The sequence below is a fragment of the Myotis lucifugus genome, unplaced genomic scaffold, assembly GCF_000147115.1.
Source record: "Myotis lucifugus unplaced genomic scaffold, Myoluc2.0 scaffold_23, whole genome shotgun sequence".
NCBI lineage: Eukaryota > Metazoa > Chordata > Mammalia > Chiroptera > Vespertilionidae > Myotis > Myotis lucifugus.
The window spans coordinates 84,872-99,861 of NW_005871071.1; the positions used below are offsets into that span (position 1 = coordinate 84,872).

The window sequence follows — 14,990 nt, forward strand, 5'->3', positions numbered from 1 at the left end:
AGCGGAAAAGCACATTCTAAATATGCTTTTGTTGTTGTGGTTAATCCTTACCCAAAACCCATGCCTGGGTTTTGGGCTCAATCCCCTGTCAGGGGCATGCAGGAGGTAACCGATTGATGATGTTTATCTCTCATCATGTTTCTTTCTCTCTATCCCTCTCCCTTCCTTTCTAAAAAATAAATAAAAACATATTTTTTTAAAAAAGAAAGAAAAGCACTAATCTGGTATATACATACTCAAACTAGGTCTCAAAAAAAATGGTAAAAGATGCAAATATCTGCAGCATAAATGTTTAAACACTTCTACTTAAAATTTCAAATATACAAACTAGCAATTAAAATCTTACCGATAGCTTTCTCCAACTGTTACAATCTCCACTTCACTATCAGTTGAGGTAACATTAATTTCTTCATTGGCAGCGACTTGGGGAGTGGAGGAAGCTTCTATCACCACAACATCTTCATCAATACTTCCTGGAAACAAAAAGAAGAAAAAAAAAAACACTTAAAGGGCATCTGCCATCTTGCTAATGGATATACAAAAACTTTTATTTTGACTCTGACTATAAAATTCATTACAAAAGTAAAAATGGAAGGTTTTTTAAAAACAGCTAAACACACATAAAAATAGTACCTCTTCTCTTGATCTGTATGTCTTCATGTTTATTTCCTCTTTTATAATTTTTGTTTGTTCTTTACAAAATTTTAGTGGTCTCCATATGAATTTGTATATTATATAGAGATATCAACACTGTTATATCTAAAGAACTGATTTTAAGATCTTATATAAGGTATTCACATTCTATGATATTTACCCTTTACTCTCTAAAATAAAAATACATTTGCTATATATTTTCTCCAAGGTGGTAATTTTCTGTGATATAGCATTTTTCTAAGAAACACAGATATTAGTTTTTGAGTTTTATATGCTATGAAATGTATCATTTTTGTACTTGTTTTTTTCTAAATTATTCTGTTTGGAAAGTGCTTCCTTATTTGAAGGATGGACATATACTATATTTGGTTCAAGATGTTTCCTCAATTATTTCATCTAGAACTAATTTTTGTTTATAGTATTAGATAAGATTATAAATACAATCTGGCCCTGACCCTCCCTATTACCAAACCATTTCTTAAGAAATCCTTCCTCTCCCCCTATTAAATTTTGAATCCTCCCATTTTACGTTACATTTTGAAGCCATCTATTAATCCCCTTTGACCTAGATTCTTATGTCAGGGCAATAAAATATTTTTAAAACAGTTTTTCTGAGGCATTAGTTTCATAATTTAAAAATTCCATAACCAAGATGTGAAAGCAACCCAAATGTCCATCAGTGGATAAATGGATAAACAAAATTTGGTACAGACATAGAATAGAATATCATCTGGCCCTGATGAAGAAAGGAAATATGCCCTGGCAGGTATGGCTCAGTTGTTTGGGCATCATCCTGGGCATCGTACCGTGCATTGAAAAGTTGCTGGTTCGATGCCCATCGGGAAACATGCCCAAGTTGCAGGCTCAATACTTAGTAGGGGGCGTGCAGGAGGCAGCCGATGGATGTTACGTTCTCACATCAATGTTTCTCTCCCTTCCTCGCTTTCTGAACATCAATAAACTATTAAAAATATTTTCTTTTAAAGGAAGTAAATACTATCACATACTGCAACACAAATGAACCATCAGGACATTATGCTAAGTGAAATAACGCATTATGCTAAGTAAAATAACACAAAAAAACTGTATGATTCCACAGATCCATGGAGAAAAAAGTAGAATGGGTTACCAGAGTTGGGGGGAAAGAGGGAAAGGAAAGTTGTTTAATGGGTATTAAGTTTCAGACTGCAAGATAAAAAAGTTCTGCAGATCTGTTTCACAAAAAATGAATACATTTAACACTACTAAACTGTATACTTAAAAATTATTAAAACAGTAAAGAAAAAATTATGCTCCATTACTTCTCTTGTTCTAATTTTTCACAAATCTGGTACTGAATGTCTTTATTCAAACACTAAAGGCCCAGTGCATGAATTCGTGCATGGGTGGGGGTACCTTGGCCTGGCCAAAAATCGAGGCCTATCGGGGGGCTGGCCGGGGGGAGGGTCCCCAGGAGGTTGGCCAGCCCGGGGGAGGAGCTGTAGGAGGTTGCCTGTAGTAGTGCACTGACTACCAGGGGGCAGCTCCTGCATTGTCTGCCTCCTGGTGGTCAGTGCACATCATAGCAACTGGTCAACTGGTCGTTCGGTCATTAACGGTCACTTAGGCTTTTATATATATAGACTAGAGGCCTGGTGCATGAAATTCATGCAGTGAGGGGGGGTGTCCCTCAGCCCAGCCTGCACCCTCTCCAATCTGGGACCCCTCGGGGGATGTCCGACTGCCGGTTTAGGCCCAGTCACTGTGGGATCGGGCCTAAACTGGCAGTTGGACATCCCTCTCACAACCCAGGACTGCTGGCTCCCAACCGCTCGCCTACCTGCCTGCCTGATTGCCCCTAACTGCTTCTGCCTGCCAGCCTGATTGCCCCCTAACCACTCCCCTGCCAGCCTGATCAATGCCTACCTGCTCCCCTGCCGGCCCGGTCCCCCACCAACTGCCCTCCCCTGCCAGCCTGGTTGCCCCTAACTGCCCTCCCCTGCCAGCCTGGTCACCCCTAACTGCCCTCCCCTGCCAGCCATCTTGTGGTAGCCATCTTGTGTGAGGGTGTGACAGTCAATTAGCATATTGCCTCTTTATTATATAGTATTCTCCTCTCTTCATTCATTACCATCACCTGTCAATGTTAAGGTCAACTAAGAAAGTGTAAACTTGTAAACTACAAATCATGTTTGTATTAAGAATTTTCTCATAATATGAATATTGAGAGCTAAAAACTACACAATTTTAAGTGTACATTTCAATGATCTTAGTAAACTTTTAGAGCACAACCACCACCTCATTCCAGTTTTAGAATATTTCCAATACCCTAAAAAAATCCTGCATGCCCTGTTTCAGTCAATCATCATCCCTCCCAATATCCCTATAACTGACCTATTTTCTGTCATTATGGACTGGTATCTCCAAGAGTTCTATAGAAATGGAGTCACACATTACATACACTTTTGTATGTATACTCAGTTTATTTACTTTGAGATTTATTCACGTTGTTGTAACAATAGTGTATTCTTTTTTATTACAGAGTACTATCCTATCATGAATATACAATTTATCCATTCTTCTGTTGATGGACACCTGGGTTTCTTTCACTTTTGGCTATTTTACAAAGAAAGCTTCTATAAACATTTATCTATAAATCTTAGTAGATACATGTATTTTCATTTTTCTTGGGTAACTATTGAGAAATATAATTTCTAGGTACTATGGTAAATTTATGTTTAACTTTTTGAAGAAATGCAAAATTATTTTCCTAGGAGGCTGTACAATTTTAGATTGCCACCAGGAAAATAAGGGCCTGAGTTTCTCTACAACCTCATCAATAACTGTTATTACCTATTTTTTATTATAGTTGTTCTGGTGAATATATGGTGGTATCTCACTGTGGTTTTGATTTCTATAACTAATGATGTTGAGTATTTTTTCAAGTGGTTATTAGTCACTTTGATGATGTCTATTCAAATCTTTTGCCCATGTTTAACTTGGACTTTGGTTTTATTGTTGAATTGTTAGAGTTCTTTATATCTTTACATATTCAAAATAAAAACCCTTTATCAGATATACTAGTTATATTTTCTCCCAATTAGTAGCATGTCTTTTTATTTTCTTAACAGTGTTGTTAAAGCAGTCTTTAATTTTGATGATGTCCGAATTAGCAATTCCATTTATGAATCATGCTTTTGGTGACATATTTAAAAAATTTCTACCCAGCTGAAGGTCACTCCTATGTTTCTTTTATTTATTTATTTTTGCATTTTCTTTCTTTTCTTTTTTTATTGCTTAAAGTATTACAAAGAGTATTATATATGTCCCCCTTTTCCCCCCCTTGACAATCCCCCGGCATCCCCCACCCCCCAGTGTCTTATGTCCATTGGTTATGCTTATATGCATGCATACAAGTCCTTCGGTTGATCTCTTAACCTCCCCGCCCCCCCATTTATTTATTTTTTAAATATTTTATTGGTTTCAGAAAGGAAGGGAGAGGGAGAGAGAGAAAGGAAGGGAGAGGGAGAGAGAGAGACAGAAACATCAATGATGAGAGAATGATTGATTGTCTGCCTCCTGCACATTCCCTACTGTGGATCGAGCCTGCAACCCGGCATGTGCCCTTGACTGGAATTGAACCTGGGACCCTTCAGTCCGCAGGCCAACACTCTATCTACGGAGCCAAACCAGCTATGGCCATGATCCATTTAATTTGTGTGTTTTACATGATTGTAAAAGGTCTAAACTCATCTTTCTTGCATATGAATGTACAACTGTCCCAACACCATTAGTTGAAAAGACTAGAATAATTATCTGGTAGACTCAGGTTTTCCTAATTATTATTCACAATTAGAAAATCAAGGGGAAAAGAAAAAATTCTGAGGTTTGGACTGGAGTGGCATTAAGCAACAATAATGAAGTCCTGACATGTCTAACATTTATTCCTTCATTTATTCATTTCTTTATTTATATAAACAGGTATGTATATATGCTATATAAATATACAAAATATATATTTATTCTTTTCATCCAAGAATATTTCTTGTCATCTACGAAAGTCATCTTTTATAAATCTCTAGAAAACCTGTAGGGTTTGGTTTGATTATAAAGGTAACTCTCTATAAAGCTAAATAATTTTATTCAGAGGCCAAATATACTCCTATTAAGATTATTCATATATTTTATTCTCCTTGCTGCTTTTGTAAACGAGCTCTCTTTTTCATATTTTCTACTAGTATGTAATCCATTGATGTTTTATATTCATTTTTATTCAACTCACTGGACTCTTGCTTACCACAATGACAACAAATGGTTCAAGACTCTTGTCACTGTAATTTATGCAGTTTACATTCCTTCCCCCAAGGTACTATTCCTTGGCAACCTGGAATTTTATTTCTAATACATCTCTACATCATTAGACATCTGTACTACTTCAAAAGCTGGCCAGTATCTGGAGGAGGTACAAGTGCATGACAAGGTTCTACAACATATTCTCTGGTACTCCAAAGAGAAGAACAAAGCAGGAACTGATAAATCACAGAGGTAATGAAAGATGTTCTGATTTGGAGAAAGTTAATTTTGAATAATTCATAATATATTTATATTTTGAAATATTTATAAATCACTATATCAATTAAATAGGAAAATTAAGATTTAACAGTTATGATATGCACATTTTTGAAGTAGTTTCAAAGTTCTAAAGATTACACACATAGACGTACTGAAACATAGTAGTACTGAGGTAGAATATATTTTTAATAGCATAAATATATCTTATAAGCAGAGAAAACAAAATAGCAGCACTCAAGTGGCTATTTAAAATAATATTCGAGATTCAATTTCCAAATTACCTTCTCAAGTCTTGCTTCATAATCATATACACAATGCAGCTTAAGGTAGGAGTACAAGGGAATAATCCTATCTAATAATAGACAAACATGGTAATTGACCGTACCTTCACTATGCCTCCCATTGGCTAATCAGCATGATATGCAAATTAACCCAACCAAGATGGCAGCCGGCAGCCACGCAGCTGACGCGAGCAGGAGGCTTGCTTGCTCCAGTGATGGAGGAAGCCAAGGTTCCCGCCTGCTGGGGCCCGGCTCTGAGCTCCAAAAGCAACAAAGTTTCAATTATAGAAGCTAAACAAACCCCAGATACCTGCTTTCAGCAGGCCGTGGCCACAGAGCTGGCTCTCAGCTCCAGTGACAGCAACAAAGTTTCAATTATAGAAGGTAAATAAATCCCAGAATAAAAAAATAAAAATAAGAAAAAAAGGAGAGGCTGGGAGCTTCAGTCCTGGCCAGCCTGAAAACGGCCCTCAGCCCCTCACCCAGACTGGCCAGGCACCCCAGTGGGGACCCCCACCCTGAAGGGGGTGTGACCTGCTGCAAATAGCCATCAACCCCTCACCCAGGCTGGCCAGGCACCCAAGCGGGACCCCCACCCTGATCCGGGACACCCTTCAGGGCAAACCCAGCCGGCCCCCACCCGTGCACCAGGCCTCTATCCTATATAGTAAAAGGGTAATATGCAAACTGACCCTAACAGCAGAAAGACTGGGAAGGACTGGTCACTATGACACACACTGACCACCAGGGGACAGACGCTCAATGCAGAAGCTACCCTCTGGTGGTCAGTGCGCTCCCACATGGCGGAGCTCTGCTCAGCCACAAGCCAGGCTGATGGCTGCCAGTACAGCAGTGGTGGCGGGAGCCTCTCCTGCCTCCTCAGCAGCGTTAAGGATGTCCGACTACAGCTTAGGTCTGTTCCCCGCTGGCAAGTGGACATCCCCCGAGGGCTGCCGGGCTGCCAGAGGGATGTCTGATTGCCAGCTTAGGCCCAATCCCCCGGGGAGCAAGCCTAAGCCAGCAGGTGGCCATCCCCCGAGGGGTCCCAGGCCGGGCTGAGGGGACACCGCCCCCTGCCGAGTGCACAAATTTTTGTGCATCAGGCCTCTAGTATATTTATAAATAAAACACCATGGATTTTTTTTTTTAAACTTCCCTTATTTTAACTCACCAACAGTACATTACCATTCCACAATGGAGAAAAATCTACATCTATATATCAGCTCTATTATTGATTTTTCTGCATGTGTGTGTACATGAAGTTTCTTTAAAAGCCTATAAAAAATAGCCTAACATTATTAAACACCATTTATATAGTTAAGCAAAGTCAACTACAAATGTAATGTTTTGAAGTTCCAATGATAAATGATACAAAGCTAGCTAAGGCATTAAAACTCAATTTATATAATTTTTTATGAACAGAGAGATTGTTCATAAAACAATCTTATATAATCTTAAAGGTTATATAAGTAACTCACTTAAGACACTCTTTGTTCTATTGCTTATCTAAAACCGATATTTATAACCATAACTTCAGGAGATAAACTGCTAGCATGCCCTCTCTGGTTTGGCTCAGTGGAAAGAGTGGAAAGAGCGTCAGCCTGCGACCTGGGTTCAATTCTGGCCAAGGCATGTACCTCGGTTGCAGGCTCAATCCCTGGCCCTGATTGGGGTGTGGGTGTGTGCAAAGCAACCACTAAATGTGTCTCCCTCACATCCATGTTTCTCTCTCTCTCTCTCTCTCTCTCTCTCTCTCTCTCTCTCCCTTCCATTCTCTCTAAAAATCAATGGAAAAATATCCTCAGGTGAGGATTAACAAAACGAAACTAACTTTACTTCTGGGTAACAAGACTGGGACCTATGAAAACGAGGTAAAGCTGCAGTTCTCAACCTGTGGGTCTCGACCCCTTTGGGGATCAAACGACCTTTTCACAGGGGTCGCCTAAGACCATCGGAAAACACATATATAATTACATATTGTTTTTGTGATTAATCACTATGCTTTAATTATGTTCAATTTATAACAATGAAAATAATACATCCTGCATATCAGATATTTACATTCCGATTCATAACAGTAGCAAAATTACAGTTATGAAGTAACAACGAAAATAATTTTATGGTTGGGGGTCAACACAACATGAGGACCTGTATTAAAGGGTTGCGGCATTAGGAAGGTTGAGAACCACTGAGGTAAAGTTTTATTTCTTATTTTATCATTTCTTGGTACATTAAAAATTCCACACCATTTGAATGTTATTAAATCGTGGTGTGTGTGTTTTTTTTAATACAAAACATTGATCTAGAAACCAGAAAATATCAGGAGTCCTTGGTTTCAACTTTTGGATTTGGATTTCCAGAGACAAGCATTTAAGGATAATGTCTGAAATTAATGTAATTTAAGTAATGTAATTCTTCCAAGAAAGTAAGACACCACATACTGTATTAAACAAGATTTAAAAATAAATTAGAGTTTTCATTTATCTTGAATACCTGAGAATATATGAACTACTTTCTTCCTAGAAACAGACAATGATACTGACCTAGATTTACTCTACTCTCATGTCTCCTATAAACATCAGCTCCTTGGAACTTCTGCATCACACCACCAACCATCCTGCCTCACTAATTTCAAGTAGAAACTGGGCCCTGTTGCTCTCTCTCCCCACACTCTTCACATTCTATCCAAATGAGAAAATTGTGAAATGTGACAATTAAGCAAGACAATTCCCATTCTCATTTCCCTCTTTCTTAATGGTTGCTGTAAACCCTTTCCCAGCTGTATTGTGATCTCAATAAACTCTTTAAAATAAGTATTTGGGTAGGTTAAAAAAAAAGGAACTAAACATGGCTAAGAGTAAAATTAAAAACAAAATTACTGGTCAGGGTATGGAAAGGGAGTCTTTGAAAAGGAAGGAACCAATGAAAGAGAAAAGAGGGAGTAATGGCATATTTGCAAAGTATTAAAGCAGACTCCACCTTTAAAAAGCAGGACATGAGGCAAAGACTGAGAAAGCTTTGTGCCAGTATTAAACACCATAATCTGGTGTGCTCTCGCTCTTGTGGAGTTTCCCTTCTCCCTTTACTTCCCCCCAGGTGCAATACCTTTGCCTTTCTCCTGAATTCCAAGGACCTTCTTCTGCCTCTTTAATTTGCTTCCTGAGCCTGCACAAGCCCGGCTGGCTCACTTCTACTAGCTCTGTAACTTTATTCTAAATAAACTTTCTCTTCTTATTTGAAAATACAAACAAACAAAACCCATAATCTTAGCCCTTTAGCCCTTTAAAAAGCTCTTCCTACCCCCCATTTTCTTATACTTTTACAAGAAATTAATCTTTTCCCTCAGCTCGGACTTTATTCCTAAAGTTTTTTTCATCAACTTCTTTTAAATTACAACAAACTGTAAAAATGATATACATGGAACACATACTTCAGAGACTGTACATAAACTTATTCTGGTTAAATATAACATTACTGAGGGGAGGGAGAGAGCACAGGTGAGCTAATCCTCTTATCAATTCCATTTTAACTGATTAGTCATATGCTCTACTGATTAATGTCAGGATTAATGTCTGTGTTCCAATATTAGAATAAAAGTTACCTCTCAAATACTTGAAATTATTTTTCAGTTATAAAGACCATAACAAGTTAATAGTAACCAATAAGAATAGAGTACTTAAAAGAAAAATAACTTGTCTTTTTTAGTGACTAGAATTGCTTTTACTGTGGTTAAATGTGAAAGGAATCTATCACACAGCTATCTGAAAAAGTATTCACAAAAGTTAAACATACTAGCCCTGGCCAGTGTGCCTCGGTTGGTCAGAGGGTCGACCTGTACACTGAAAAATTGAGGGTTCGGTTCCTGGTCAGGGCACATACTCAGGTCTCATGTTCAATCTCTGGTCAGGGTGCATATGGGAAGCAACTGATCAGTGTTGCACTCTCACACTGATGCTTCTCTCTCTCCCCCTCTCTCTCCCTGCCTTTCTCTCCAAAATCAATTTTTAAAAAAATCATACTTAAAATTTGTACTTAGAATTGGAGTCATGGTTTAATACTACAGTTGGTAATTTACTTATATGGCTTAAAAATAAAAGTTAATTGAGCCTCATATTCTATTTAACCCTTTTCAGTCTAACCTCGAGGCTGACTCGACAGACCAGGCGCTAGGAGCAGGTCCAACGTCGAGCACTAAGAACATTAAAAAGTTCAACATTGTTCAACATTCATTCCCATCAATGAATTTGGACCAGACTGTTCCAAAAATAACATTGGACCACAAAGGGTTAAATACAATGAAATCACTAAAATGTAGAAGAAAACAAGCACAAATACAATGGAATAGCTTCCATGTTTTACTCAATTTAAGAAACATTTTTACCTGAGGGGACAGCTGCATTATTTTGGTGGTTTTCACTGGTAGAAACAAACAAATCATCTCCTTCAGTTGATGAGCTGGAAGAGGATTCACTGCTGAGGTCATTTTCACTGGAACTACTAGAACTGGGGAGCAATGCATACTTTCTTCGGGCTAACACTTCTCGTTTTTTCCTCTGCATCAATATCCTCTCTTTTTGTTTCTGTGTCCTCTGTGAGGAATTGTTTTTTACGAATCTCTTTCTGCATGGAAGTCTCCTTAATGAACTGCTATGAAAACAGGGTCTTTTCATTAACAATCCTGAAACAGACTCTGTCTCAGCGGGAGGCCACTTTTGGGACCTTGAACTATGAGTTCTACTTTTAGCATTCAAAACTGACTGGGAATGTCTTACAGAGAGTCCTTTATCCTCATCTGAAGTCACAGTATCAGAATCTCCAAAATGCAGACTAGATGAAGGAGAAGAAAGACAATCACTAAAAGAGGAATCATTGTCTTCATCACTTGGTGCTTCTAGGTGTTGCCTCAATCCTAATACTCCCTGGTTCTCTTTAACACAATTTTGCATGTATGAAGGGCCAGCCTGCTGGCTTTTCCGTTTTTTCCTCACAACACTTTTTTCTTGCTCTTGTTGATTACCATTCATATCCTTCTCTTGTTTTTGAGAATCATCACATAAATGAGAGAATTCATTCCCCACTTTACTATTAATCATCTCAACTCCTGCAGGAAAACTTTTGGCTGCCCCAATGGGCTCTGGATGCAAGAGGATCCCTTTCAGACTCTCCTGTGTCTTTGGTGCATCAGAAGGAATCTCACTCTTCATATCCACTTCTAAGGTATAGAGCTTGCTATATTCAGGAGTCCATTGAGACATGGGAAACTATAAGGAAGGCCTAGAAGACAAAATTAGATATTAAAAAAGATTGTTAGTGTGTTATATTATACTATTTAATTAAAGAGTACTCAGATTCCACTGAAAACATCCCTGTAACAGGGCAGGATTGCCTTTTCCTCATCAACATATAAAATAGTTGTAATATGTCATTTTACTATTCTTATAAAACATTTTCCTCTGTTACCTCTACCCATATACCCAATTTTTAGAAATAAAGATCACAAAACATAAGCCTACTTGAAAACTTCTGTTAACTAAAAACTGATCTTACTGTATCTCTTTCTACCTTTAGGAACATAACACATTTGTTAAAATCAAACAATTTTTTCAAAACCTAATATAGTAAAAATGGATAAAAAAAATTAGAATTCAAAAGACTTTTGACTACTCAGCAATGCTTTTCTCCTGGTATCACATTTTAAAGTGATAATGATATTAAATATTTCTGAACATCTAGGTGGTGGCTATGTTGGATGGATTACTATAAATAATGAACCAGTATGAATATAGATTTTCTTTCCCATGGGTCTTTCTTCCTTCATACTAGTCTATTATCTAATGACAGTCTGAACTTACCGATAGACAGTAGGTACAACTGCATTTGAGAGTTTTACTTACTAACAGGAAGACTCAAGCCAAGACAGTGAGTTGCTGAAGATTATTCATTTAAAGCAGCAGAGCAGAACATAAAATCAAACTTCCTACAGTTAATCTAAGTGTATCTAAATAATTTAATCTTTGAAATGATGAGCTGTTGAACAAAGTGACTTGAAATTAAAACATCTACATTAATGCAATGTATATACAAGAATGGTGATAATGTAAAAGCTGTAAATATCCTGACTCAAAATGGAACAAATTCATTAGAAAGATAGTTCACGTGACAGACAGAAAGCTTTACTAGCCCATCCAGTGTGCCTCAGTGGTTGGGCGTCAACCTATGAACCAGGAGGTCACAGTTCAATTCCCAGTCAGCACATATGCCCGGATAGCGGATAGCGAGCTCAATCCTCAGTGTGGGCCTTGCAGGATGCAGCCAATCAGTGATTTTACCTCATTGTTGATGTTTCTATCTCTCTCCCCCTCTCCTTTCCTCTCTGAAATCAATAAAATTATGTATTTTTTTAAAATGTGAACATATGGGCATAGCAATGCACAAAGTGAAAAGGCAGTGAGTCAGACAGGACTCACCATAATTAAATGCAAGAAAACACAAGTTGCAATGATAAGGCTCAAATATAAGTGATTTAAGGTTCAAGGGGGCCCACTAGAATGGCTATAACAAAAAATACAGATAAGTATTGGCAAGGAACCCTCATACATGGCTGGTAGGGATGTAAAATGGTATAGGCACTTTGGAAAGCAGTTTGCAAGTTCCTCAAAAGATTAAACACAGGGTTATTATCTAATCCAGCAATTCCACTCCTAAGTGTACACCCAAGAGAAATGAAAACATACATCCACAAAAAAATGTACACACAAATATTCATAGCATCATTAGTCATAACAGCTAAAAAGTGTAAACAATAGAAATATCCATCAAGTGATGGATATAAGGGATTATTACTCAACTAGAGGCCGGATGCACAAAATTCGTATAAGGGTAGGCCTTCGCAGCCCCGGCTGCCTCCAGGCCCTGCCCCACCCCCGCCTTCACCCACCTTGGCCTTGTGCTGCCCGCATCCACAGCCACACAGCCCCGGTTCCCCAGTTCCACAAAGGCCCACGATTGATCACCCTGCAGAGGGTGGCCTGGGCCTCCCTCTGCGGGGTGATTGCAGAGCCCCCCAATTCATCCCCCTAATTGATCACCCCGCTGTCTGGTGGCCTGGGCCTCCCTCTGCGGGGTGATCGTGGGGCAATGGCAGGCCCCATGACCAATCGCATCACACCCGCCTTGGTTGGCCTGGCGCCAGTGTGTGTCATAGCGTGGTCATCGGGAAGATTGTCTGGGCAGTCGTTCTGCTGTTTGGTCGTTAGGTCGCTTTGCATATTACACTTTTATTATTATAGATAATCAAAAGAAATAAAGTACTGATTCATGCTGCAATATGATCGGAACCTCAAAAACACCAATCTAAGTAAAAGAAACCAGTCACAAAAGACTGCATAAGGTAAGATTCCTTTTATAAAAAAAAGTCCAGAGGGTACTCCCGATAGGAGGAGAACCAAGATGGCAGCATAGGTAAACACTGGAGTTTGCTGCCTCGAACAACCACTTCAAAAATACAACTAAAAGACGGAAAGGACATAATCCAGAACCACAGGAAGGCTGGCTGAGTGGAAATTCTACAACTAGAAGGAAAGAGAAAAGCATACCGAGACTCAGAGGAAGCGCAGTGCGGAAGTAAAATACTAAGGTGCGGAGTGCATGCGGAGCGGGCTGGCGGCTGAGGGCGTGGTTGTCATTTTCAATCGGGAGGGAGTCTCAGGCTCTGAGCTCCAGTTCCGGGCGAGTCTCTAGGGACCCAGACTCATACGGGAGAAGCGGGACTGTCTGGCATCGGTCAGAACCCGAGGGCAGCTTTCTCTCCGAGGAGCTTGCAGCGATTACCGGGACACTGAGAAGCAGAGCCTCTGAGGGAAAGACTGAGAGCAGCCATAACAGCTAGCCCCGCCCTGTTGATCCTGTGGGACCTGCCCCGCCCTAGCCCTGCAGGGAGGCTTTTGCTGGATAGCCTCAGGCAAAGGCTAGATTAGCACCTCCCTAGAGATCCAGGAGCCAGGAAGCCCAGAGGTCAGAGTGGAACCATAAAAGACACACTCAGGGGGCAGACTCGGTGAGCACCACTCAGGGGGCAGACTCGGTGAGCACCAAAGCCCCACTGAAGCAAGTCTTGCCCCAGAGGGGTGTCTCCAGCACAGAAGTTCTCCCATTGGCCTGGAGGTCAATTCTTCCCAGTGATAACTACAACAATCCAGGCTTAATTACAACAAGACTGTACACAAAGCCCACAAGGGGGTGCACCAAGAGTGTCTACCTCAGGTAATTGGGACACTTAGCACAGAAAGCCACTCTATCGACACAGCGCATAAAAAAAGCCCAGACAAAGAAACAGGACACAAATGACAGAAATGGAGGAAAGCAAACTACTGGATATAGAGTTTAAAACCACACTTTTAAGGTCTTTAAAGAACTGTCTAGAAGCTGCCAATAAATTTAGTTTAGGCCCTCGAAAAGACTGGTGAGACCGCTGATAAATGTAGTGAGATCTTCAAGAAATCTAGTGAGACCCTCGATGTTGTGATAAAGAACCAACTAGAAATTAAGCATGCACTGACTGAAATAAAGAATATTATACAGACTCCCAACAGCAGACCAGAGGATCGCAAGAATCAAGTCAAAGATTTGAAATACGAAGAAGCAAAAAACACCCAACCAGAAAAGCAAAATGAAAAAAGAATCCAAAAATACGAAGATAGTGTAAGGAGCCTCTGGGACAGCTTCAAGCGTACCAACATCCGAATTATAGGGGTGCCAGAAGAAGAGAGAGAGCAACATATTGAAAACCTATTTGAAGAAATAATGACAGAAAACTTCCCCTACCTGGTGAAAGAAATAGACTTACAAGTCCAGGAAGCACAGAGAACCCCAAACAAAAGGAATCCAAAGAGGACCACACCAAGACACATCATAATTAAAATGCCAAGAGCAAAAGACAAAGAGAGAATCCTAAAAGCAGCAAGAGAAAGAAAATCAGTTACCTACAAGGGAGTACCCATACGAATGTCAGCTGATTTCTCAACAGAAACGTTGCAGGCCAGAAGGGAGTGGCAAGAAATATTCAAAGTGATGAATACCAAGAACCTACAACCAAGACTACTTTATCCAGCAAAGCTATCATTCAGAAGTGAAGGTCAGATAAAGAGCTTCACAGATAAGAAAAAGCTAAAGGAGTTCATCACCACACCAAACCAGTATTATATGAAATGCTGAAAGGTATCCTTTAAGAAGAGGAAGAAGAAGAAAAAGGTAAAGATACAAATTATGAACAACAAATACACATCTATCAACAAGTGAATATAGCCGAAACCGGTTTGGCTCAGTGGATAGAGCGTCGGCCTGCGGACTGAAAGGTCCCAGGTTCGATTCCGGTCAAGGGCATGTACCTGGGTTGCGGGCACATCCCCAGTAGGAGATATGCAGGAGGCAGCTGATCGATGTTTCTCTCTCATCGATGTTTCTAACTCTCTATCTCTCTCCCTTCCTCTCTGTAAAAAATCAATA

At 39.6% G+C, this 14,990-nt stretch overlaps 1 protein-coding gene across 9 annotated transcripts in view; it reads right to left on the reverse strand.

The window, feature by feature from the left end:
- Positions 1–14,990, reverse strand: part of RNF111 (ring finger protein 111) — a 103,477-nt gene that overhangs the window by 42,989 nt on the left and 45,498 nt on the right. For all 9 annotated transcript variants that reach the window (XM_006085896.3, XM_023751599.1, XM_014453384.2 and 6 more), the window contains exons 2-3: positions 9,868–10,760; positions 347–473 (exon numbers count right to left, since the gene is read on the reverse strand). In XM_006085896.3, the coding sequence (XP_006085958.1) occupies positions 347–473; positions 9,868–10,741 (1,001 nt within the window). In that variant the 5' untranslated portion in view covers positions 10,742–10,760. The remainder of the gene's footprint in view (positions 1–346; positions 474–9,867; positions 10,761–14,990) is intronic.